The sequence below is a fragment of the Rhinichthys klamathensis genome, unplaced genomic scaffold (assembly GCF_029890125.1).
Source record: "Rhinichthys klamathensis goyatoka isolate OS25496 unplaced genomic scaffold, OSU_Roscu_1.1 h1tg000444l_1, whole genome shotgun sequence".
NCBI classification, from domain to species: Eukaryota; Metazoa; Chordata; class Actinopteri; order Cypriniformes; family Leuciscidae; genus Rhinichthys; species Rhinichthys klamathensis.
Genome location: NW_026606939.1, coordinates 254,110 through 278,629, shown reverse-complemented (window position 1 = coordinate 278,629; position 24,520 = coordinate 254,110). Strand labels below are relative to the sequence as shown.

Genomic DNA, 24,520 nt, shown 5'->3' with positions numbered 1-24,520 from the left:
GTTATAGGAACTATGAAAATGGTGCAAGAGCCCCTAATGGAACCTTTCCATTGAACAAAAGGTTCTTTTTAGTGGTAAAAAGTTCTTTAGATTATTAAAAAGTTTTACACCAAGTAACTTTTCCTCTGCGGTCGCCCTACAGGTTGGAAGTGGAATTGTCCATTACCGCTGTCGTGAATAATTTAGCCTACCGTCGCACGCACGGTCGCTGTTTATCGAGCACCGGCTTAGGAATGAACGATGTCCGCAGACAAGGTAGAGTATGTTGCATGATTTCATGAAAGTATGATGTATTGCGACATCAGAAACGAAGAAAAACAAAATAATGACTATTGTAACGCTTGACGTAAAGCAAGTCAAATTTGTAGTTTTCTTATGTCTCATTAGAACTACAAAAACGCGACCCGATCTGGCAATCTTACATAGCGTGGTTATAGCAGATATAGGACCGCAAAGCGAATCCAGAAGTGCCTTTCACCCTGTTACGACTTAATGAACCACTGAAACCATTTTGGAAACATTATTTTAAGGTAAAAAAATCTTACTTAGTGTTGCTTTAAAGAACTGTTCGCTGAAAATTCCTTGGGGAAACCTAAAATGGTTCTATCTCATCACCGTGAAAACAACGCCTTTATTTTTTTAAAGTGTATGATGGCCTAGATTGTGTATTAAGTAAATAGGTTCATTTTTGACTTTTGACTTTGAACTGTAGAGATTTACTGTAACTTTAACCACTTCAGGACACTCTGGACTTCATTATAGCTTAAAAAAGATCAGTGATAACACACATAAACTGTGGTTTTAAAACAGGGGACTTAAAGATGCTTCCACCCCAGAGCTCAGAGTTCATCACATGCTTCAGCCTGTAAAGGACAGACACTGTATAATCTCAAATCACTGCCTGAAACCTACAGGCAGGAAGTTTCTCTGGACCAGATCCTTGATTAGGCCGGAGCAAAGAGCGGTTAATTGATTGTAATGACTTCAGTGTGTGGGGCGGCAGGGAGGAGGAGGAGGAGGAGGAGGAGGAACTGGGTTTGACCGCAGATCGAGTCTCTCTGCAATGCAAACGCACTTGAGTTACTGCCCTCAGGATCCACAACTGTACGAGGTTAAAGTGCAAGCTCCAATAGCATACGTAAATGGTCAAATTTGTTCTGTATTAAGCTTAGGAGACATTTTATAGCCATATTACAAATAATTATATTTTGCATGGGTTATTTCAGCATTTTATTTGTTTCATGGTTATTATGAATAGAAGTGGGCGGTAAGACCACATACTCAATGGCAGAAATGGTAGTGTTTACCACAGTATATTCACAGTAGCCTATATATAAAAACACAAACCTTTCATAGTATATAAAAAGATTTTATATATATATATTAAATAAATAAGTAAACAATTATACATATGCACACACACATTTTTAAAGTATTTAAGTGGATTTAAAAAAATCATGATTATGTATGTATAAATAAAACAATGGTAACACTTAAGTTTAGGGTCTAATTCTCCCTATTAACTAGTTGCTTATTAGTACTTATAAAGCACACATTAATGCCTTTTTCTGCATGACAATATTCTACATCCCTTAATCCTAAATTTTAAAACTTAACAACTACCTTACCAACTATTCATAAGCAGTAATTAAGAGCTTATTGAGGCAAAAATACTAGTTATTAGTGAGAATTGCTAATCTAGAGATCTAAAGTTTGACCAAAATAATTTAATAATTATTAATCTGTATATCAGTATATCATTAATAACATAAAAAATTAAAATAATGAAACAATTAAATAATAAATAAAATTATACATATATCATTATATAATCTTACATAACAAATTATTTATATATATACATATTATATATTATTATATTAATTTTATTAATTATATTAATTATTATTATAAAATAACATTTTATAATTGAAATAGCCTAATTGAAAATTGAAATATTTATAACAAGCCATATATATATTTTAATTATTTTATTTAATATAATTGATTAATATATATATATATTTTTTTTTTTAAAGTAACTATATAATATTTACCATAAAATTATTCAGATATAAGAAGTTAGTCAAACCCTTCACTACTAATTCTGAAAACACATGCATGTCTGACCAACTTTAGACTGAGAGCAGAAAAATCACTGACCAATCACAGGCCCCCAACCGAGCTGAACAGACTGTCCCAACTCTTAATTCACTTTTAACATACCTCAGTTTACCAGCGACATCCTGCCATTCAGACCGAGCGGCAGGAGCACTCGTCCGGTCAAAAGAAGTGTCGCTACTCAAAGACCTCCATCCCAGAATTCAAAGCGGTTCAGCGAACCGGGCCGATTCAGAGCTAGCCAACCAGGGATTTTCCCAGCGCAACACAAGACACAGCCTCCAAGGTGACGAGCTGCTTGGATGGTTTTCAATGCACCCTTAAGATGGCACAGAAATAACTCAGATCTCACCCCCCTTTTCATTCTCTCTCAAACACACCCCCTTCCCCATCATTCATCCTCAAACAGATGTTACGAGAACAAGGACCCAAAGTGTGAGGGCTCTTTTGAAAAACACACACAGAAATGGAAAAAGGCGGCCCATATATGCACTCACGCACTTATTAGATCCCCGGACCACGGTAATAAAGAAAGGTCTTGGCCGGGATTCTGCTTATATAAAGTAAAACAAAGACATTATGCTTTTGTTTTATTTGATCGAGTATAGCTGGGTGATTTCAGGCCAATCCTTGCTCATTTTTCTGAGCCGTAACTAAACGCCAGATATAGATCAGTTGTCAAGACCACCAATGAGAGTCCTTCTGGTTTATAAACATTTCTCATCCGACTGCTTCCGTTTGAGGGTAAAAATAACATGTGCATGAAGCACCTGCAAGACTAAGAACGAACGAAGACAGTTATAGCTGATGCTGTTAAGAAGATTTGAAAACACTGGAGCATAAAAAGAAATTTATTATTTCCATATAAGCACGTTTTAAATCACGTGTCTTAAAATCTTCACTGATTATTGCTTAGTTTGACAAGATTAGTTTGACTTTCTTTCGATTAACCTTAATCACTCTTAATAAAAGACAACACAAAATGTCTTTGGGGTCATATTGACCCCAAACTTTTAAAGAGTGATTGCATACGGAAATATACATTTTTTATATGGAAAACTATATATCATTTTTTTTATTCACTCCTCAACTATACAATAATGCTGTGTTTTTTTGGAAATGTTTAGGTTTTTTACATATTTACTGCACAATTACAAAACTAGGCCATAAATAAGCACATGAAAAATGATTTTTTAAAGAAAAAATCACTTTAATGATGATGATAATTAAATCTAAATAGTTTTTGGACATTGCTCTATGTGTTAGGGATAAAATACTACCATCTGGTGGTTAGTCGAAAAACTGTTTTTCTTATAGTTAAGGAATTAAAGTGCAATGACCACATCTGTCCAATAGAGGTCCATAGAGACTCATTCATTTTCACTCATTTGTCTAAACCGGTCTAAACGGTTTGATATACTTGATATATATGATAAAAATAGTTTATGCAATTCACAAAATATATATGTCAAAGTTAGAGTTTGTTGTTGTTGTCTGATATATTTTGAATTATTTGTTTTTGCAAATTATTATACATACATTTGCATAAACATTACAAGTCAGCACTATGACATGACTGTAATCACACACTATTTATTTCAGAAAATTATTTATCAACAATTATTTATTTTTTTAGAACAAGAGATTTTAGAACAAAATAAATTAAATAAACCAAGTAAATAAACCAATATAATACAAAACAACAGCACCAATAAACTGTAATGAACAGGATACATACATATGCATACATGTGTGTGTTTGTGTGTGTGTGTGTGAGATAGAAAGCTCGTTCCACTTTGTGTTTATGCTCTAGGACCAGGCCTTGATTTAAATGTATTTTTTTTTAAGATTTATGCTAGTTTTGTTTATTTTATTTGCCAATATCTGTAAAAATGCTCTCTGTTGCAGTCATGACATGTGTGTGTTTGTGTGTGTGTGTCTGTGTGTGTGTATGAGATAGAAAGTTTGTTCTACTTTCTATTTATGCTCTAGGACCAGACCTTGGTTTATATGTAGAACATTTCAGATTTATAATGGATTTACTTTTTTTTTTTTTGACAAACAAAATAAAAAAAGTCATTTTTTTCATTTTCCCATTCATTTTCAATTGGGGTCATTTTGACCCCAAAGACCTTAAATGGTAAAAAAAAATTTACACACCTTTAGAACAACCGAATCGAACCCAGTTTTTTTGTGCATGTTTAGATAGATTATGTAGGAAAAGTCACAGAGTTTCATGGCCCTGAGCTGAAGGGAACATTTTTAAAAAATCAAAGAAAAAGTCCAGTGGGGTCAAAATGACCCCAAAGAGATTCTAAGGGTTAAAGAAATAGGCTAGTTCATAAATTACTCCAACCCTGTATTATTATTAAAAGGATGTTCTTTTCCACACAATAGAAGTGGATATATACTTCTGAAATCCAAATAAAATAAGCAACATAAATGTATATTCCATGTTTTCTGAAGAAGTGATATAACAGCTTTGCGTGAGGTTCATACAGATAATCTTCTCATCAGCCAGAGCTCTCAAATCTCACTCAAGCTTGTGATAAATGTTGTCTTTTGAGGCATCGTGTCATTGGTTTTCACATGATCAAATCGTGATGCAGTAACTTTGAAATATGCAACTGCAAATGAGCTTTTAGAGCTACAGGATGGAAACAGTATCGACTTTTTTGGGGTCCGTTGCTCATACAAAGCATCGTATGAATCAATGCACTTGAAATATGGCGCACAAGTCATATGGACTATATTTACTGACTATAGACATTCATTTGCTTGGATTTTGGCTAAAAGCTCATTTTGTTTTTCACAGCAGAAAGTCAGTCATTTACATTTACAGGTGAAACTCGAAAAATTTGAATATCGTGCAAAAGTTCCCTTATTTCAGTAATTCAACTTAAAAGGTGAAACTAATATATTATTATATAGACTCATCACATGCAAAGTGAGATATTTCAAGCCTTTATTTGCTATAGTTTTGATGATTATGGATTACAGCTTATGAAAACCTTTTCACAATATTCTAATTTTGAATTTGGGGTTTTCATTAGCCATAATCATCAAAATTATAACAAATAAAGGCTTGAAATATCTCACTTTGCATGTAATGAGTCTATATAATATATTAGTTTCACCTTTTAAGTTGAATCACTGAAATAAATGAACTTTTGCATGATAATTTTTCGAGTTTCACCTGTATGCATTTAGCAAATAGACTTACAAGGAAATGCAATTTGTCAAAGAGTCAACCATATTCATAATATTATTCAAACTGGTTTAGAACCACATTATGGCGAGTAAATAAAGACTAATGATTTTAGTGAACTACTGATTTAAAGTTATATGGGGAACAAATAAATACGCTCTCTGCAAAACATTTACTTGAGTGCCGAATGAACAGTGAACTATACGTAGTTGCAAGTTGAATATTAATCATGGCGATTCCCTTGAACGCACATTTGAGGTTTGTACATGAAAAGCACAGACTCCCCCGACGCTAATCGCCTGCCGCGTCGCACCCCCAGAAACCTCGCTGGAAACAGTTTCAAGATGCTTGCTGAAGCCTGTGAGGTTTGGCTAACATCACTCTCAGCACATTCAGAGAGCTTCGCCAGATGGACGGGGACGGGACTTTTGCAGTAATATCTGTCCCCTAATGTATCCCGTTATTTCTTTAACAGAGAGACAGGGCTTGAGGTCAGCCACTGAGAAGGAGAGGAAAGTTAGGCTCATTTCTCTCGACTTAGACGACTCTCTGGCAGCGGGATTTCTCACAGAGCTCATTGGAAAGCTGAAGGCATGGATGCTATTGAGCCGAGAGGCCTGGGACTTCCGGAGAGAACAACCACTTTAATCCGAGTCCAACAGGCCCCCATTGGAGATCCAATTGAGCCTCCTGGCCCCTCGGCTGGAGCCCGGCGAAGCTCAGAGGCCAATTGAAATATCTTCCTTTGTTTTTCCTGAGTCTTAAACTGATCTGGGTGGCAGCCAGGCGGTCAAAAAACACGAATCAATGCAAAGACAGAAAGTTTAAAACTCTCTACAGAGACAACATGCAATCACAAACTAATTTTTTGCATCTTAAATAAACTTATGATTTATGAAAATGTGAGTGGTGCTTGCATGCAAAACATACATTTCTAGGTTATTGTTTAATGACCCATGTCAAGTTTTTTTTGCCAACTTTATGTCTGATTGCATTGAAAAATAATAGCTGGCCTCTCCAAACAGGGCATATTAAAAGTCAGATATATACATCCTACTTTACCTGCATATACAGTATACTCATATAAAGGAATATATAGAAAACCTCAGCTGTGTGATTGTAAATATCGTGGCAAAATGTAAACTGTATTATCGTCCAGCTCTACTCTGCTAAAATTTGACTTTAATTGCCAATTCACACTAAGGACGATAACGTTAAATATATAGTTAAAATATATATATATAAAACATTGACAGCCAATTAGAATCCATCCTGCTCTAAAGAGCTTGACCATTTAAAGGGGCAGACGACAAAACTGCAGCGTGTTATAATTAACCGCTGGTGTAGACGCTAATAATTATTATGGCTATAGTTATCAGTGTGAACGAGCATTAAAGCATGAAGAAATAAAAGGGTTAGTTCACTCACCCAAAAACAAAAATACTATAGATATCCTGGTTCTTGGCTCATTTTGATCAAATCATTGAATCAGTGTATTCTTGACTTGAGAACAGCTGAAATCAGATCAATACGATTCACAAAGGAATCGCTCAGTATGATTTGGTAACCAATTCATCAGGTTCATTGGAAGGAATCAGCTCGTTCGTGAATCATGTGTAGTAACAAGTATGCTTTATAAGTTTCCAAAAGTAGAAATACTCTGATAGAGTATAGATTCTTGAAAAATGCACTTAAGTACAGTAAAAAAGTAAAAAAAACATTTTGTTACTGTCCACCACTTATAAATAATGATACAATTTTAATTTTTGGGTGAACTAACCCTTTCAGATATTATAAACATTGCTGTAAAGCTGTTTATATAGACATAATTCACATCTATAGCACAAACACAGCAGGGACAGATTACACACCAAAGTTTACAACTTAGAGATCTCAGCAAACTAAACCATATGAGCAATAGAGCAAAATAGTGTTAAAGAGCCAAAAAGAGCATTAAAACACAGAAAGCAAGCAAAAGTACAACTTCTTTATGTACAAAAATACTTTTGCATACAACAATGGACATTTTCACAATTGTTCATTTACTGTGAGCGTGTATTAATGAAGTCTGTCGCATATAAAAAGTTAGAAGTTCAACCATGTATCAGCCCAGGCGTCATAACGGCCCACAAGAACACACAACTCATTTACACCTGAAGTGTTTCTCTCAACAGGACGGCTTTGATGTAGCAGTGGAGGGAGGTGATCTGTGCTTCCTAAAAGGAAATGCCAAAGAATTTTAATAGAGCACACACTTCCTATGGGAAATGAGTTCAAAGCAGCGCTGCCCCTATAAGACAATGAGATTGAGGGCAATCTGTCCGTCAATAGCCCGTCTGTCATCAGCAAACTACCCAGACACGGCCCAACAACAGGAAGAAAGGCCAAAGACAAACACTACCAACACAACATGGACGTGTGGGGAGTCTCGTATTACAGCCATATTCATTTTTTTTAATCATCTTTTGACAACTTTCTTACTTGATACTCATTTTAAAAAGGAAAAAAAAAAGTCATATCTCAGCTGGTCTTTAAAAATGGAAATTATTTGTCACTGCACATTAACAACTTGTCTAAAATAAAAACATCTCCCTTAACATAATCAGCAAGATAACATTTCAAATTCTCAAAATAGTGCTTTAAAACACCTCATTGGAAACGTATTCATATAAGTCATCTATAGGCAAATAACTAAACAACTGCTCATGCAAAACAGTTGCATTGGTAGATGTTGCATTTTACTGTATTTTCATTAATTAAGCAGCTGGGTTAATGTCTATAAAATCCAAAATATTAAACCATTAAAGTGCACATTATGGCTTCCTGTGTTACATAAGGCAGTATTATGTTGTTCAGAACATGTTTTGGACTTGTACAATGCCTATAAAAGGAAGTAAATTCAACTGAATGCTTAAATGAAAATCTGTAAAGCCTTTTCATTTCTATCTTCCCATAGTGATCTCCAGTCTACAAGCTCCATTCAACTCCATTCACAAAAGCATCAACAGGTCAACTCCAGCAACAATAGACCTTCCCGAGAGACTCATTCACACATCTGACCTCCTAAAAGGCCATTTCCCAAAGCTCAATGCTCCTGGCCGGATGAACACTGTTTGCTCAAGACTTCCACAGAGTGAAGAACAAGTTAACTTTAAAACACAGCACGAGTCATACAGGTGCACTCTTAAAAATTAAGATCCTTTAGCTTTTATTGGCTGTATGCTTCTTTAGAAGTTACAAAAGTAAAGTTGCATAACAGTTTCTTCAGGTTCTCTGATTAATGGTTTTCTGGAGAACTAGAATAAACAGACATCCATGTTGAAAAAAAAAATCAGTTTTAGCTGGTAGTTTTGGTTTTAGTTTGTAGACCATCTCAGACCAGCAACAAATCAGCTTCTTAGTGTCAGACTGGTTTACAGTAACATGTCAAACAGATAATGACCAACTTAGACCAGCTAAAACCCAGTTCCAAAGCAAAGACTGGAGAAAGTAAAAATGATGTTTACCTATGTCTTTAGACCCTTATTTTAAAGAGTAGCTACACCTCAACAAACACACAACATCTGCCTTACAAATAAAGGTAGTAGTAGCTTATCGGATACGTGTAGTTTCACTTCCACACAACACAAAAACAAACACTATTGATCAATAATTCATCATAGTAGTTGAATGCTCTTGTTTTAAGCTCAAACTTCATTATTAAGAGCTTTAAATGTTCTTCTGAGGTAACATGACATGACTCTACTTGTTCGTGTTTTCAGCTCGTGTCTCTGACAGTAGTATCGCACGCGACGTGTTTTACAGATTTCAGTGAAATGCGTCTCTTTCTCTTTACCTTGTAGATGCATTTTTCCGAGTTTCCTCTCTTTCCTCCGTCCACCGAAGCGCTGCAGCACAGAAACACGCATAAAGCCGTGAACAAATGAACAAGTCTCCGTGATCCAGCCATTCCTGCCCGTCCATGAAGCTCCACTGATGAGAATGAACAGGAACGAAATCTGCCGAGGATTGAGGAGGAGGTTCACGAACCACACAAGGTGGAGCTCTCTCTCTCTCTCTCTCTCTGTGTGTGTGTGTGTGTGTGTCAGTGTGTGTGTGTGTGTACAACAGCATACTGCCATTCCAATCGCACTGTGTGTGTGTGTGTGTGTGTGTGTGTGTGTGTGTACAACAGCATACTGCCATTCCAATCGTACTGTTTATGCAGTATTATACTGACTGTATTTAGCTTATAGTATACACTAAATACTTCTCTCAATAGAACTTTGGATATATATAACTTTTATTATCATCTCATCCCAGTCTCTGTCATCTTAGTTTATTTATTTATTCATATGTTGCATGCATTATTCAGTGACTGGTTTTCTGGTATTACATATTAACATACACATCTTTCAGTATATGTATGCAAAATGCTCTGAATTTATGGAATAACCCATGATTACCTGCGCTGTGCTTAATAATCCAAAATGATTATTATTTAAATATAATTTTATACAACCATACATGTTCCAAACGCCAGTATGCTACATGTTGCCACATGACCTTATCATGTTGCATCTATAATTGTATATTTAATAGATCATCCAGCTTATATTATATTAGTATAATGTGTGCAGAATGCTGCAAAAATAGTACAAGTTGTGTGATCGTCTGATTATAACCAATGTGTACCTGTACCCTTAGACAGATTATTTCATATTTCATAATGAAACCATGTTTGTTTTTACAGTGATAGAAACACTGTCACATTTCATTGTATTATAATTTCAGGTTAGGGTTAGAGATTCATTCACACCCTGTTATGACACGCTTGAAACACGTGAGACATCTGAAGTATGTTAGATGAGTGTGTAATCATAGTGGATGATTGACACATTAGTGAAATATGAATAATCTGTGTTAGGAGGTCACCGGATAGGTTATTATTGCACCAGTGGTTGTTTGTTGAATGTGTTACTCTCGATCGATTTTACACACATTTTGTGGAAGAATAAACCATTTTCTTGAATCTAGAAATAATCTCAAAATGACACAATTGTACTTCTGTGTGTTTGTACTTCACAAACTTCTGTGACAAAACCAAACACATGAAAAAATATTTTCTTCCCTCATATCAAACCTTGGTTTCAGATGATACACAAAACCCAGCAAATACACATGAAATATGGATATGAGCAGGTCCCAGACAACAGTTTCCAGAGACTTGGTGAGAGTTGAATTAAGGTTTTAGGGTTTTGAACCAATAGCTTTAAATGTTAGCAGTCAAGAAACACTGTTTTTCATTCTTTTCAATATTTTCAAATATTGGTTTCTTTCTATGCAGACCTGATGATATTGCTGGCAATGTCTCAAATGCTGAAAGACAGAACGTTTGTCTCATCGTCTCTTGTAGCCAACAGCCATAATGTGCATCCAACTATCCTGTTTCAGATCAAAGACAGAAACCTGGAGGCCAAAGAATCTGGAGCATCACAGATACACCCAGATCCTCTTTCAGCTCCGCTTCTGTTACTGACACGCATCAAAAGAGGCTGCTTCTTAAAGATCAAACCAGCAATGCATTCATAATGCAGGCCCAGCATATACGTATATACAGTAGTCAACATTTGAAGTGGATCAAAAAAGTTCATCAAAGTTGTCCTAAGACAAGAACGGGTATTGTTCAAAATTCATGTAAAACTTTGATGAAAGGTTTTGATCCACTTCAAATGTTGACTACTGTATTTTCTAAGGGCGATGCCACATATGTTTACAGTTTGTAATACATATCCAACAATTGCACTTTGAATATATATATATTAGGGCTGTCAAATGATTAATCGTGATTAATCACATCCAAAATAAAAGTTTTTTTTACTTTTTTAATTATTTTATATATATAAATACACACACATGCTTGTATATATTTAAGAAATATTTTCATATACTGTATATAGATTTATATATAATTTATATTATATATAAATATAAATATTTTATATATAAATTATATTTTTTTCTTAAATATACATGCATGTGTGCGTATTTATATATATATACAAAATAATTATACACAGTGCACCCACATATATTATGTAAAAAAAACTTTTATTTTGGATGTGATTAATCGGGATTAATCATTTGACAGCCCTAATATATATATATATATATATATATATATATATATATATATATATTATGCTGGCCCTGCATTATGAATGCATCATAAAAGCTGTTTGGGGCATTACTGGTTTGATATATATATATATTAAAAACTGTAAACATATGTGGCATTGCCAATTTGAAAATATGCATTAATATTCTGGACAAATTATAATTTTTTGTCTCTCTTCCTGGGAGAAATGTTTTAACATTATTTTACTGTAATATTATAAATTCGGGGTTTTTTTCGTTTAAAAAAACCGATTCATAACAAATTAAAGAAAATCAACTATTTTTTGTAACAAATTTTAAAAAGTTCTATTTCAGAGCAAAATCGAATACAACAGCGCCACCAAGTGTTTTCAAATGTTCACAACACATGCATGCAAATTAACATACAAATATATTATATTAGCCTATATTACATTAAATTAAATTATATTATTATAATATATTATTATAGTTTTTTTAAAAACTTCCTTTCAAACATGCAAAACTGTGCAAGTGCTGTAAATGCTGAAAATGACTCAAATGCAAATCTAAAGCCCCCCTCAGCGAAACCCCCCTGTGTGACCCAATCAATACTTAATAGGTTTACTGAGCCCTATAGTTATAAAGCACTCATTAGTTTGGTGGGGGGTGTGTGTGTTTGCTTAACAGTTGGCAGGAGATAATGTTCACTTAACTCCACTTGGAGAAAGAGTTTTAATTGGACTTTAGGTTTGAATGAAAGTGTTGGATTAAAATTGTATTTATAATTACTTTATTCTTTTACATTTTCAGTAAACGCACAATAAGAAATAACAATAAGAATCTTTAGCATTTAAATCAAAGCGAGAGATCATTTTTAATTACATAAGTGGTAAAGACATATATAATAAAATTACAATATCACAACAGAAATAATGAGCAAATGTGGTTCTGCGGCCATCAGTGTTCTTCCCTGCTGGTTTGTAAATCATTAAGAACGTTTTTCACCATGAGGAACTGAGACTCTCTGTGTGAGCGCTTCAGCTTTGCTCTTCTGTTCTGGAACCAAATCTAAGAGACAGACATAAAAACATCAGTCAAACATCCAAACTTCTTAAAGATCTCTGACACACTTGATTGAACAGTTTAGTCCTACATCTGTAGTCCTAGAACTAATCCAAATATCCTAAAACAAACGATATTATACAAAATGAATAATCTTGGTTATTTACAATATCTATAAATGTCAAAGCAAATGATGGACTGATTATCAGATCAGTCTTTACCTGAATTCTGTCCTCATCTAGGCGAAGTTTCTTAGCAAGTTCTTCTCGTAAATCGATGCCCGGGTATGAGTTCACTTGAAACACACTCTCCAATATCTTGATCTGGACATAGAAAAAAACATCATTAATATATTTATTTAGTGTATTAATAAGCCTTTAGAATTTATATCCATAGGCTGAAACTTTTTTAACTAATTTTGTGATTTCAATGTTAGAAATAACTGTATTTTTTTGTGCATTTGACAAAATGACAATTGGAACCAACTGACAAGTTTTAACAGGAAAAGCACCACAGAAAACGTTCTCAGAACATTGAACGTTCTAAAAAGGTTCTTTCAAAGTTATGACCTAAAGTTCTTCCAGTGACGTTAATAGAATGTTCGTTCAAAGTCATCTGATCTATATAATGAATATGTTAGCACAAAACCGTTATACATCATGGAACGTTCTGAATACGTTTAAGAATGTTCAAAGAAAATTCAAAAGTAACGTTTCAAAATCATTATGTTTGCAGAATGATCAAATGGAACGTTTCCTTTACCAAGAAAAAGGATTTGAACGTTCAGAGGACATTCACAAATAATGTTTTCATACCTTAATGGGTTAAAATGTTCTATTTTGTTAGCAACGCACACATTTATAAACACGTGTTAAGCAGTGAATGTTATGATTATGTGAGCGACTAAAGCGCATGCGCGGGTCAGCAGCGTTTACCTGAACGCTAGAGAACGCCGTCCGCGGCCTGCGCCCGATGTACCAGTTCAGTGTTCTCCTGTACGTGTCTGCTGGTGATTTACTGTAGGATTTACCATCTTCATTCACTCTCACATCCACTGAAGCGTCGCTGTCTGTGAGCACGAGAAGATTCTGGAATGCTGGTTTCACGTCTGAAGTAAATAAAAGACATGATGTCATTTAAACAGTTCGTGCGCTCTATCAGTGGGATAGTGCGATTCGTTTAAGTGAATCGGTTCATTCGGACGGAGAACCGGTTCAGTAAACAGAGTCATCGGTCAATATCTTTGTAGTAAAACTTCTGGAACGCGCCTTGATTATTGTTATTCCTAATGTTAATTAATATGTATATTTTTTTTAAAGTAACTTTAACATGAATTATTCCCAATATTGTTAATAAAATTGTATCTTGCAGTTTTACTCCAAAAAATTAAAATTATTTTTACAACAATGAAAAATGTTTTTTATTATAACATATACAAAAAATAGTCACCAGGACAATAGATTAGGTCAATTTAAAATGATTCACAGTAATGTTTCACAATAAACATTAATTGTAGCTATATTTTAAATCAGCTTGATGTAGATTTGTCGCTTTGGATAAAATTAGTGCTGTCGATTAATTGCACCTAACTTAGAAGTTTGCATTTATATAATATATGTATGTATATACACACACATAGGCCTATATATATATATATATCATATCATGTCAAATACATATGTTATAACATAAATGTTTTAGTTAGATGTGATTAATCGCGATTAATCTCAGCACTATAAATGTAAATGCAATGTACATTTTCCTGATGTATTTTTGCACACGCATTTTAAAAATATATTCCAAACAAATACCAAAAACACATAAGTGCATATGGTGTGTTCTTATCTTACCTGTCCAGGGTCGGTAAGGCGCTGACAGTGCAGTTCTCTGGTCCGGTCGGTTCAGTCCCAGGATGCTGTCGATGGTGAACGAGGACGGTCTGTTCATCGGGATGTCCTGATGAGCACTGACTGCGAGAGACGCCATCTGGAGATCTGAGTTCTTCTCCGACTGGACCTCCACTGCTGTGATCCCAAAGCTTGAGCTTCACCTTTACACCTCCTCTCTTATAGTCCCCAAAACGTCACCAATTACAGCCTGAGACGGAGTGTTTTACATGTGAATCGCCGGGCCCTCACCGCGGGACCCCTGGACGACTGCAGGTAATTCAGTGTTCAACCTGAAGCTCAACCTGTTATCTTCTGAAGACACCGAATCCCCTAAAGCTGCCACTGAGCGGGACAAAACACGGCTGATGTGCCATTCTTTTTACTCACCAGGTAGAAAATTAGGCCCCGTTCCCAGGATTTATCTCCTTCTCATTTCCTTCTGCCGCATCTCCGGCATTATGAGAAAGCAGTCAACTAGTGCCTAATCTTATTTACCTTATTTTCTACCACACGAGTTTAAAATGAGAATAAAGCCTAATGCTGTTTAAACTAATCCTGCTGAATATTCCCATTCTCTCTTGACATGCATGGAGAAAGATGCTCTCCGGAGCACAAAAGCACAATAGCTGAATGGCAATTTGCTGGAAGCAGCATGTCATAATTGTCTCATTCAATGCTGAATTGATCTCTTTCGGTTGCCTGGCTGCTTTTAATAAACGACTGGCTTGTTTATTTGTCTTGGCCTCTTGGAGAGCTCCGGGGAAACAAGCGCGGCCCCTGCGGCTCCATTGTTTTGCAAAGAAATGACCAATTAGACTTGTTTAAATGCAAACCAAATGAAGACCAATTAGAAATGAAAATAAGATCACCTAACCGACAATACAAGCAATTAACTCTTTATTTTACAGAGATAATCCAGACATGCACAACATTTAGTTTTATGAAATTTTTATTGAGGTTGTTTTCAGATCCTTAGGGTTAGATGATAACAATTTGCAGTGCATTAACTAATGTTAACAGATGCATTTGATCTTAAAAATGCATTAGTAACTTTTGAGATTAACATTATAATGAAAACTAATGAACTAAATTTCATGTTATCTAATGAAACCTTATTGTAAAGTGTTCCCATTTCAATAATATGTGAATTTAAGAAAAAGAAATATCTTCAGTAGCCCTGAAATTTAAAAAAATGTATTTGTATAATATTGTTTTAAATTGTTTTATCAATTACAGAAAATTCAACATTTTTTTTTCCCTAAAACAGGCCAATAACATCCCTGCTTTTAAATATTAAGTTTGGAATAACCTATTAAGATGATGAATTATTAATATTTTGATCATTAAGTTATATTTACACAAATGTAGATTTGTTACATTTTGTGGCACTTAATGATTTGAAATTTTTATTTCAATCTTTAAAGTTCCTTTAAAACTCTTTAAATTACTTGAAATATAATTTTTATTAGACAGATTAAGTTTCATGTTTTTTTTTTTAAAAATTGTGTTCAACAATTATCTGAAGAAGTTTAATAGTTAAAAGTTAAAGTAAAAAAAAAAATCCATTCAAAAAAAGTCTAAACCAGAGTAAAGTAAAAATAAAAAGAAAGATTCTGGAGTCTAAGAGGATTCGCTTATTTAAACAGATTTTAATACCAATCTTCATTGTACCCCATGATTTTGTAGAAAGTCATTTAGACAAACAGTTCTTTAAAGGTTAGAAACAATCATTGACAAATTAAACGGAGCGAATTAACGGATTAAAATGGAACAGAAAGTGCGTTTTTCTGACGTCTCAACAGTTTATGAACCATAAAGACTGTTTTCATTAAAGCAAATTGTCAAATAAACCAAATCAATGAATGAGATGATATTTAATTCAGTAGCGCTCTGTGCAACTTCCACCACAAAAATAATGAATATTTCAGTTTGCAATTCCATCACCGTTTTTAACCCTTTTGCTTGAGCTGCAGATTTCCATATACTGGACCAATAAAACATTTATGATGCAATGCAGTCTTCAATATCTCTGTTATACAAAAAAAAATACAGTACACCCCAAGTCTAGAGCCATTTGATCATGTGATTTTGAGCCAACAATGTGTTCACATAGAAAAACTGAATGATCACACAATCTGTAGAATGACCAGATGTGGTGTGTGTGTAGATGTAGAACATTGTGAATCACGGTTGCAACGGCTAACAGACAAAAATCAGAACTGTATTAGTGTATTAATTGCAAAGACAAAATATAACCGTATCAAATCATTTTGAACCCATTATATAGTGAATCTCTCAAAATATTGCATGAAGAAAATTAAGCCTATTTTAGGACGATTAAGATTTTTAGACTTGAGATCGACAATTACAATAATACATCATTGACACCTTTGTGAAAGTCTGTCACCTGAACGGAAACACATGCAGCCATAAAACCTTCTCAGTGAGAACAGAAGCCCAACATACAGTATTAATGTCTCTTACACATCTGTTATTCACACGTGCAGCTTCATCGAAATAAAGCAACAGATGTCACCTTACGTCTCGTTAGGTTGTCGTTTGTCCTGGTAGTGGATTCATTGACACACATACATATATAAAACCCTCTAAAAGCAAATGCAGTTCGATAACGGATATGGTAAAAAATACAGGATTCATACAAATAACAACTTCTGAGGAGTTTTCCCCAAAGTGTCCACTTTTTTTTTGTGTGTGTGTATAATCCGCAGTTTGATATTAAATCATTGCTCCTGCAGGCCACTCTGGAGAACCCTTGAGGAACAGGAAGTGATGTAATAGAACGGTTCTTATCAGGCCTCTGATTCGCCCTTTTTCTGCCCCTCCTCTCCTACATCGCTGTCCTCTGATTGGCTGTTGCTAAGGACCAAGACCTGTCCATCAGCAGCTGTTTGGCTGGGTCGGCTAGAGGCGGCTATCAAACGACTTTGTTCCTCAAGATCCTGAAGGTTTGGAGAGCACAGTTTACTTATGAAATGTGTTCAAATATACACTTCTGTTTTTCAGGAAAGATGCATTAAATTGATCAAAAGTGACAGTGAATGCTACAAAAGATTTCAAACAAATGCTGAACTTTCTATTCATCAAAGAATCTAGGAAAAAATTATATCACGGTTTCCACAAAAATAAGCAGCACGTCTGTTTTCAACACTGATAATAATCATAAATGTTTCTTGAGCATCAAATCATATTAGAAGGATCATGCGTCACTGAAGACTGGAGTAATTTGATCACAGGAATAAATTACACTTTAAAACATATTCAAAGAGAAAACAGCTATTGTAAATTGTAATAATATATCACATTTTTACTGTATTTTTGATCAAATAAATTTGAATGTCTGATACCTTCTCTATCTGTTTTTGCTTATCGAGTTCTTCCTGTTGTTTCTCCTTGGCTTTATTCAGCTCTCTCTGTTTCTGTGAGGCTTTTCGGTCCTGTCAGAAAAAAACAAGAATCATCAGCATTATCAATTTCATTTCACCCAACATGCATTTCTGCGCAAAGTCATTTGAAATCAAATAAATGTGGATTTTCCTCACCATCTCAGAGTGGAGGGCGATCTGCTTTGCCAGTCCTACACTGTCACAGATCTGATTTATTCAAGAAAAAAAGTGACATTTTTTAAAACAAGTATATATATATATATATATATATATACACAGGTGACACTCGAAAAATTAGAATATCGTGCAAAAGTTCATTTATTTCAGTAATTCAACTTAAAAGGTGAAACTAATATATTATATAAACTCATTACATGCAAAGTAAGATATTTCAAGCCTTTATTTGTTATAGTTTTGATGATTATGGCTTACAGCTTATGAAAACCCCAAAGTCAAAATTAGAATATTGTGAAAGGTTTTCATAAGCTGTAAGCCATAATCATCAAAACTATAACAAATAAAGGCTTGAAATATCTCACTTTGCATGTAATGAGTCTATATAATATATTAGTTTCACCTTTTAAGTTGAATTACTGAAATAAATGAACTTTTGCACGATATTCTCATTTTTCGAGTTTCACCTGTTTGTATACATGTCCTTATACAAGTAGAAAAAGGGAAAGATTATATGCATATATGAGAGATCAAGGTTTTTGTACCTTCTCTCCATCATTGTTTGACTCAAAGATGTAGCAGACGGTAACAGGCCGTCCATCCACTCGTCCTCCTGCCGTCTGCAACACGAAACCAAACAAGCGCTTGTTCTCCTGATGTGACGCACACAGCACAACGCTGGAGAGAGAGAACTGAGGAACCACAGAACAAATACTGACCTCAGAACAGCACAGGATTCGCTTTAAACACCCAATATGAGCAGTGAACAAAACCGTTAAATGATTGGTGAAGGACGTACCCGTAGTCTTGTGACTTGTGTCTGTGGGTCAATAAGCCTGAAATAAACAGACAGAACTTTATAAAAGACAAAAGTATGGCGTAAATAAGCCTGATATGATTAAACCTCTGGTGCTGCTCACATGTCGGTCAAAAATGATAGAATTTTTAGTTTAATGAATTGATACTATATTTTAGTTCGATAATGTTTTTTATTTAAAAAAATATTTTATTAGGGGATTTTATGGTACTAGATTATATTTTTGCAGTATTTATAATCCATTTGATTATAGACCTGAAAATGACATTTCCAATTTAAATGGTCATAAATCCTGAATGCTTTGGATCACCGACTTAAGTTTGGTCTCTTTTTAAAGACGACTCTTGGCAGTTTATTGGTGAAGTGAAAAACGTTTAAAAAAGTGAAAAGTTATAAAATGTTACATTTATTGTTATGAAAAACGCACAAAATTAACATATTTTACAACACACATTTTACTCTAAAACAGTGAGAAAATCAAAGCTATAAATCTAAACAAGTTGTGTTCTAAATTTGAGGTTGATAATTTGCAGATGAAAATTAGCTTCGGCTAACTCTGGTACAAAACATTTTTTCGTAAGATTAATGTATTTTGTACGTTGTCCCTGATAAATAAATAAAGTAAAAAAATTTAAATAAAAATCTCAAAAAATGAGCTTTCAGTGCAGTACCAAACGCTTCCACTAGAGGAAATTCCATTCCCATTCATTTCCAAAGCGCTCATTTTAGACAATGAACAATACAAGTGACTATTTTTTCAGAACCATTTAACCTTTTCAAATCATGTCCATGATTTTCATGTCCACAACCTTTACAAAGTTTCGTACCATTCCAAAGAAGGAAAAAAAAAAAGGAAAAAAACTTAAATTTTTGGGCCAAAAACGACCCAACAGCACCAGAGGGTTAAAGGTCCTTGCACACTCCGAATTTTAGTATGCGTTTTTTCGTGTTCGTCATTCAGGGGCTCTGAATTGTCAAAACACCTCTCAAAATGCTTGCTACAGATGCGAAAAACACAGAAAATCGAACCCGATCTGAATTTGTTTATGACGGACGAAAGTTTCGGAGGCGGTGTGTAAACGTGATTCGTATTTATTTTATAACGTGCGAAAATTTTGGACACGAATTTCGGACTCAGTGTGCAAGAACCTTAAGGGTGTGTTCAAACTTGTAGTTCGGTTCTCTTGGTTCTTTTGGTTTAGGCCAAAAAAAGAAAATTATATAAATTTAGTCCTGGTTCACTTAGTGTTCACACTGTCATTTTTAAGACCAAACCTAAAGATACAAAACCCTGGCTTTTAAGGTGTAAATTTTGCACCGTAACTTACCGAACATCCAGACCAATGCTGTGTGCCGGGCTAAATGCACTTGTCGTAAGCGTCAGGGCCGGATTAACCATTAGGGCAACTGGGCACTTGCCCAGGGGCCCACGACATCTAAGGGGCCCTGGCCAGCAGGGGCGGAGTGGCAATCGGGAGAGTCGGGAGTTTCCCCGGTGGGCCGGTAGTGTTTCGAGGCCGCGAGGGCCGGTCTGATAAAATGTATTCATTGCAAGTTCGCCATGCGCACTTGTGGCCAAAGCGAGGGGAAGAAAAAAAATATTTTAGATAACGGAGCGTATATTTGCACTAAGTGCCTGTCTTTTTACCAAAAAGACGCCCGTCACGGAATAGCTACAGTGGCGTAGGTCGTAGCGCGTGAAGTGCTTAAAAGCAGCTTTTGACGCGCTCGACCCGAGTTCGAATCCGCCTTTTGCCGAACTCTCTCTTCTCCCTTTTCCCAACACATATGAGATGTAAAATGTATAACCTAACATAAAGGTCTCTAGCGTTATATTTGGCCAACGAACTAAAATCGAAACCATGATATGGCTTTGTGCCTTTATAAAACAGCACAAGACTTTAAGAATAGGCATCATGTGTGTGCTGGGTGATTTAAAGAAAAGTGCGCTCTTTGCTCACGCGATCAGCATGGTTATCTGGTGTTTTCTCCGAAATAAAAGCTCAAGGGTTTATTTCTTGCAAGTGAAGAAATTAGGACAAAAGTATTTAAATTTTCCTGTATTATAGTGTAATGTAGACTAAAATATACTTTTGAAATATTCATTTTCATTTATAGTACATTTATAGGCTATATTATGGATTTTACGTCATAGGAATAATTATATAAATCATTGTTACATTATTATAATAATTGTTTGGCATCCTAAAACACCATTGATAATGTAATGTAGACTGAGACTCTCATAACTAAAAAGATGTTTGAGCCCTGGTACAAGTCAATGCTTTTTCTTTGTTCAATGAGCAGTTCATGGGTTGAAGCTCTTAATTTTGATCTCTCAAAGAGCACCAAATTGATGCATTTAACCTTAAAATGTACAAAATTTTCTTGCGGGGGAGCATGCCCCCGAACCGCCCTAGAGGCACAGAGGTCCACCCAACATAGTTTTACAAAATCCTATGGGAAAGAACGACCATTTATGAACTTTACTCCAGCATAGCAACAAAGTTCCTTTTAAGTCAGTAAAACTGTAAATGCAATATTAAAATGTCCTTGGACAAAATATACATTTGGCCCTAAGGGGGGGCCTACAAGACATTGTGCCCAGGGGCCTCTGAACTCTTAATCCGGCCCTGGTAAGCGTGTACATATGATGGCATTTCTGCCAGCTGAGAACTCACAAAGAGTTTATAAAATGTGTAAAGGATTCAAAACAGCAGCAGGAATTCATAAAGATCTGCAAAAAGACGGCGATTCTGACCAACTGTGATGGGCAACGTAGCTCCAATCATGATAAAAACCAGGTATGTGTCCTTTTTATGACATCACGTCCTGTTTTTGGTTTGTTTAGATGTCTTTGGTCGGTGTTGTGTTCATATTTCATATAGTCGAACAACACCAGAGTTCGTTTGGAAGTGGACCAGGGTTCAGATGGCAGTGTTCACTATGGCAGTGTTCACTATGAACCGCACTAATAGAGCAAATGCACTAGAGTTCGTTTTAAAGGGGTGGTAAAATGCCTTTTTCACAAGATGTAAAATAAGTCTTTGATGTCCCCAGAGTGTGTATGTGAAGTTTTAGCAAAAAAAAAAAAACCCACATATATTTTTATATAGCATGTTAAAGTTGTACTTTTTTAGGGTGAGCAAAAACGCGCTGTTTTTGTGACTGTCCCTTTAAATGCAAATGAGCTGCTGCTCTCAGCACAGGGGGCGGAGCTTCAACAGCTTGTGTCCTATTACCTCACACAGACATGCACTGAAAATGTCAATGTTTATGTTCAAACGGAGTCAGACAATAATGGAGAGACTCAAGAAGAAGTGACAACATGTAGAAACAACAGGACATTTCTGAGTAGTTAGTTGATGAATTTATGTAGCTCATGTGTAGTTATCTTCTACTCATTGATTAGCATATTCTGTCTTGATTGTGTTCAGGGGGCGGGGTTTATGTAAATTCTAGGGTTAGTGATGTCACTAACCCTGGAGGAATGTGGTCTAGTCCCTACCAGCCGTTTGTTGTAGTCCTTAAAAAACTATTTCTTTAAAAGCAAATATCTCCCTTTGCTTTGAACTTTGAGTGTCGTAACTTTGCAGATGTTGTCTATGCTCAAACAGCAACATCACACACTAACTAAAGTTAGAAAAGTAAAATCATAATCAACCACCCCAAATATGCCAACAATGAACACACCCTAAAACTAAACGTCCACATGTATTGAGTGGTGTTTGCCCATACGAGTTTAAAATGCTTGACATATTCACAGGCTCTTCTTAATGACTTTGATTTGGACGAGCAGCAGAGCCCTGATCCAGGATCAGTTCAACACAGCTGTGAGAATAACACACTTCAGTCGTAACTCACTTCAGGCATTCGCATGTGACGAGCAGATGAGACTCGGTCATTCTGAAGATGTTGTGTATGGCTCGAGCTGCCAGGATCTGTCTCATGGTCTCATAGATGACGTCAGCGTTCTCCGTGGCCTTCACCTCCATGCAGCCCAAGAACCGAACGATGAAGAGCTGGTGCAGGATCGAGTCTGAAACAACACCAGAGATTCAGTCTGACTTCACAGCAACATCAACAACAACAAAAAATCCATTTTCTTAATAAAAGTCTCTCGATTTTATAATCTTGCATCAATTTCTGCTGACGCAACCAGAGCCAAATGTGTGGAGACAATTATATTAATTACTACTATCATATCCTGCTTTGCACAATCTAATCAAATCAGATGGATATAATCAAGTCTCAGCCTACATTATATCCCTAAATATTCTGTTTCAATAGAAAATATACGACATTATGGATGTTAAATGCATCGCGGATGCCATCTCATGTGCAATTTAAGCTATTAAAAGAATAGTAGACACAAAAATAACAATTCTGTTATTAAAATAAAAGATAGCAATTTATAACTTTATATAAACTATTCTTTTAAAACTCATGTTCTGGTTTATTTATATATAGCCTATAAATAATTTTGGGGTCGGTGAGATTTGCTAAGCAAATAGCATTTATCTGATCAAAAATACAGTAAAAACTGTTATTTTCTAAAATAACTTTTCGATAAGAGTATGTTTTAAAATATAATTTATTCCTGTGATCAAAGCTTGAATTTTCAGCATCATTACTCCAGTCTTCAGTGTCACATGATCCTTCAGAAATCACTCTAATATGATGATTTGATGCTCAAAAAACAGCATTTATTTGAAATAGAATCTATTATTAATGTCTTTACTGTCACTTTTGATCAATTTAATGCATTCTTGATGAAAAAAAGCATGAATTTCTTTTTTTTTTTAAATCTTACTGACTCCAAACTTTTGGATGGTGGTAAATACATATTATTTTATAAATGTACCTTCACTTTCCTCAGATTGTGGCCCTCCAGATTCCCCGAATGGATTGGTCCTTCTTTCAGCAAAGGGAAAAACACAAACCAGTGCATTACGTCGAGATGCTTAATAATTCCCTAATAAGAATTAAGAGTAATCTGTCCTCTTTATCTCTCATAAACGTTCATAAACATAAGCAGAGACCTGCCCTGGCCGGCGCTCTTGGCCTGACTCGTGTGCTCCTCGCTGACGGGGGAGATGATGTCGAACTGGATCGGTGTGTCCGAAGCCACGAGCGAATCCAGAGAGAGAGACGACAGCGCCGGAGACTCGGAGCCCACGGAGCACTGGCTGCCGGACCGGCCCGTCTTGGGTCGACCTTGCCTTCAGGGGGAAACACAAGTGCTTTGAGAAAGAAAACATCCAATCGTTTACAAGCACAAAAACGTTTCTCTCTGATATGGGAACTCATGTGTTGAGTTACAAAACCGGTCAATGTTTTGAATTTAAAAAAAAGAAGAAGTTTTTATTATGTTTTTGAAAGAAGTCTTTTCTGCTCACCAAGGCTGCATTTATTTGATTAAAAAAACAATAATGTGAAATATTATTAAAATAACTGTTTTCTATTTGAAAATAAAAGTTTGATACACTGTGAATCGCTGCAATTCAAAATTTGGGGTCAGTAAGATTTAAAATAGATAAATAAACGAATGCTTTTATTCAATTCAATCATTGATCAAAAGTGAGAGTAAAGACATTTGTAATGTTGCAAAATATTTCTATTTAAAATAAATGCCGTTTTGAACTTTCTATTCATGAATGAATCCTGAAAAATGATGGTTTCCTCAAAAATATTAAGCAGCACAACTGTTATCAACTTTGATAATAAT

At 35.2% G+C, this 24,520-nt stretch overlaps 3 protein-coding genes across 5 annotated transcripts in view; all 3 read right to left on the bottom strand.

Annotated features, from left to right (window-relative positions):
* Nucleotides 1–9,339, bottom strand: part of il17rd (interleukin 17 receptor D) — a 53,323-nt gene extending 43,984 nt beyond the window's left edge. The window contains exon 1 of the mRNA XM_056236288.1: nucleotides 9,165–9,339. Coding sequence (XP_056092263.1) covers nucleotides 9,165–9,278 — 114 coding nt within the window. The 5' untranslated portion in view covers nucleotides 9,279–9,339. The remainder of the gene's footprint in view (nucleotides 1–9,164) is intronic.
* Nucleotides 9,340–12,392: 3,053 nt separating this feature from the next.
* On the bottom strand, nucleotides 12,393–16,063 carry hesx1 (HESX homeobox 1). Its single transcript, XM_056236277.1, has 5 exons — nucleotides 16,054–16,063; nucleotides 14,359–14,529; nucleotides 13,444–13,616; nucleotides 12,730–12,831; nucleotides 12,393–12,514 (listed from the first exon to the last, which is right to left on the bottom strand). The coding sequence occupies exons 1-5, from the start codon at nucleotides 16,061–16,063 to the stop codon at nucleotides 12,404–12,406; spliced, it is 567 nt and encodes a 188-aa protein (XP_056092252.1). The 3' UTR covers nucleotides 12,393–12,403.
* Nucleotides 16,064–16,910: 847 nt separating this feature from the next.
* appl1 (adaptor protein, phosphotyrosine interaction, PH domain and leucine zipper containing 1) overlaps nucleotides 16,911–24,520 on the bottom strand; it is a 42,665-nt gene continuing 35,055 nt past the window's right edge. For 2 of the 3 annotated variants that reach the window (XM_056236292.1, XM_056236289.1), the window contains exons 15-22: nucleotides 23,835–24,014; nucleotides 23,657–23,709; nucleotides 22,657–22,831; nucleotides 18,775–18,811; nucleotides 18,521–18,667; nucleotides 17,958–18,008; nucleotides 17,763–17,852; nucleotides 16,911–17,357 (exon numbers count right to left, since the gene is read on the bottom strand). In XM_056236292.1, the coding sequence (XP_056092267.1) occupies nucleotides 17,208–17,357; nucleotides 17,763–17,852; nucleotides 17,958–18,008; nucleotides 18,521–18,667; nucleotides 18,775–18,811; nucleotides 22,657–22,831; nucleotides 23,657–23,709; nucleotides 23,835–24,014 (883 nt within the window). In that variant the 3' untranslated portion in view covers nucleotides 16,911–17,207. The remainder of the gene's footprint in view (nucleotides 17,358–17,762; nucleotides 17,853–17,957; nucleotides 18,009–18,520; nucleotides 18,668–18,774; nucleotides 18,812–22,656; nucleotides 22,832–23,656; nucleotides 23,710–23,834; nucleotides 24,015–24,520) is intronic. The other variant, XM_056236291.1, reaches the window with a different exon arrangement.

Excerpts from the sequence above, each read along its gene's own strand:
- hesx1 (XM_056236277.1), bottom strand. Across the intron at positions 12,832-13,443 it reads CGGCGTTCTCTAGCGTTCAG|ATCAAGATATTGGAGAGTGT; the intron begins GTAAACGCTGCT and ends TTCTATGTCCAG. Across the intron at positions 12,515-12,729 it reads TAGATGAGGACAGAATTCAG|ATTTGGTTCCAGAACAGAAG; the intron begins GTAAAGACTGAT and ends TCTGTCTCTTAG.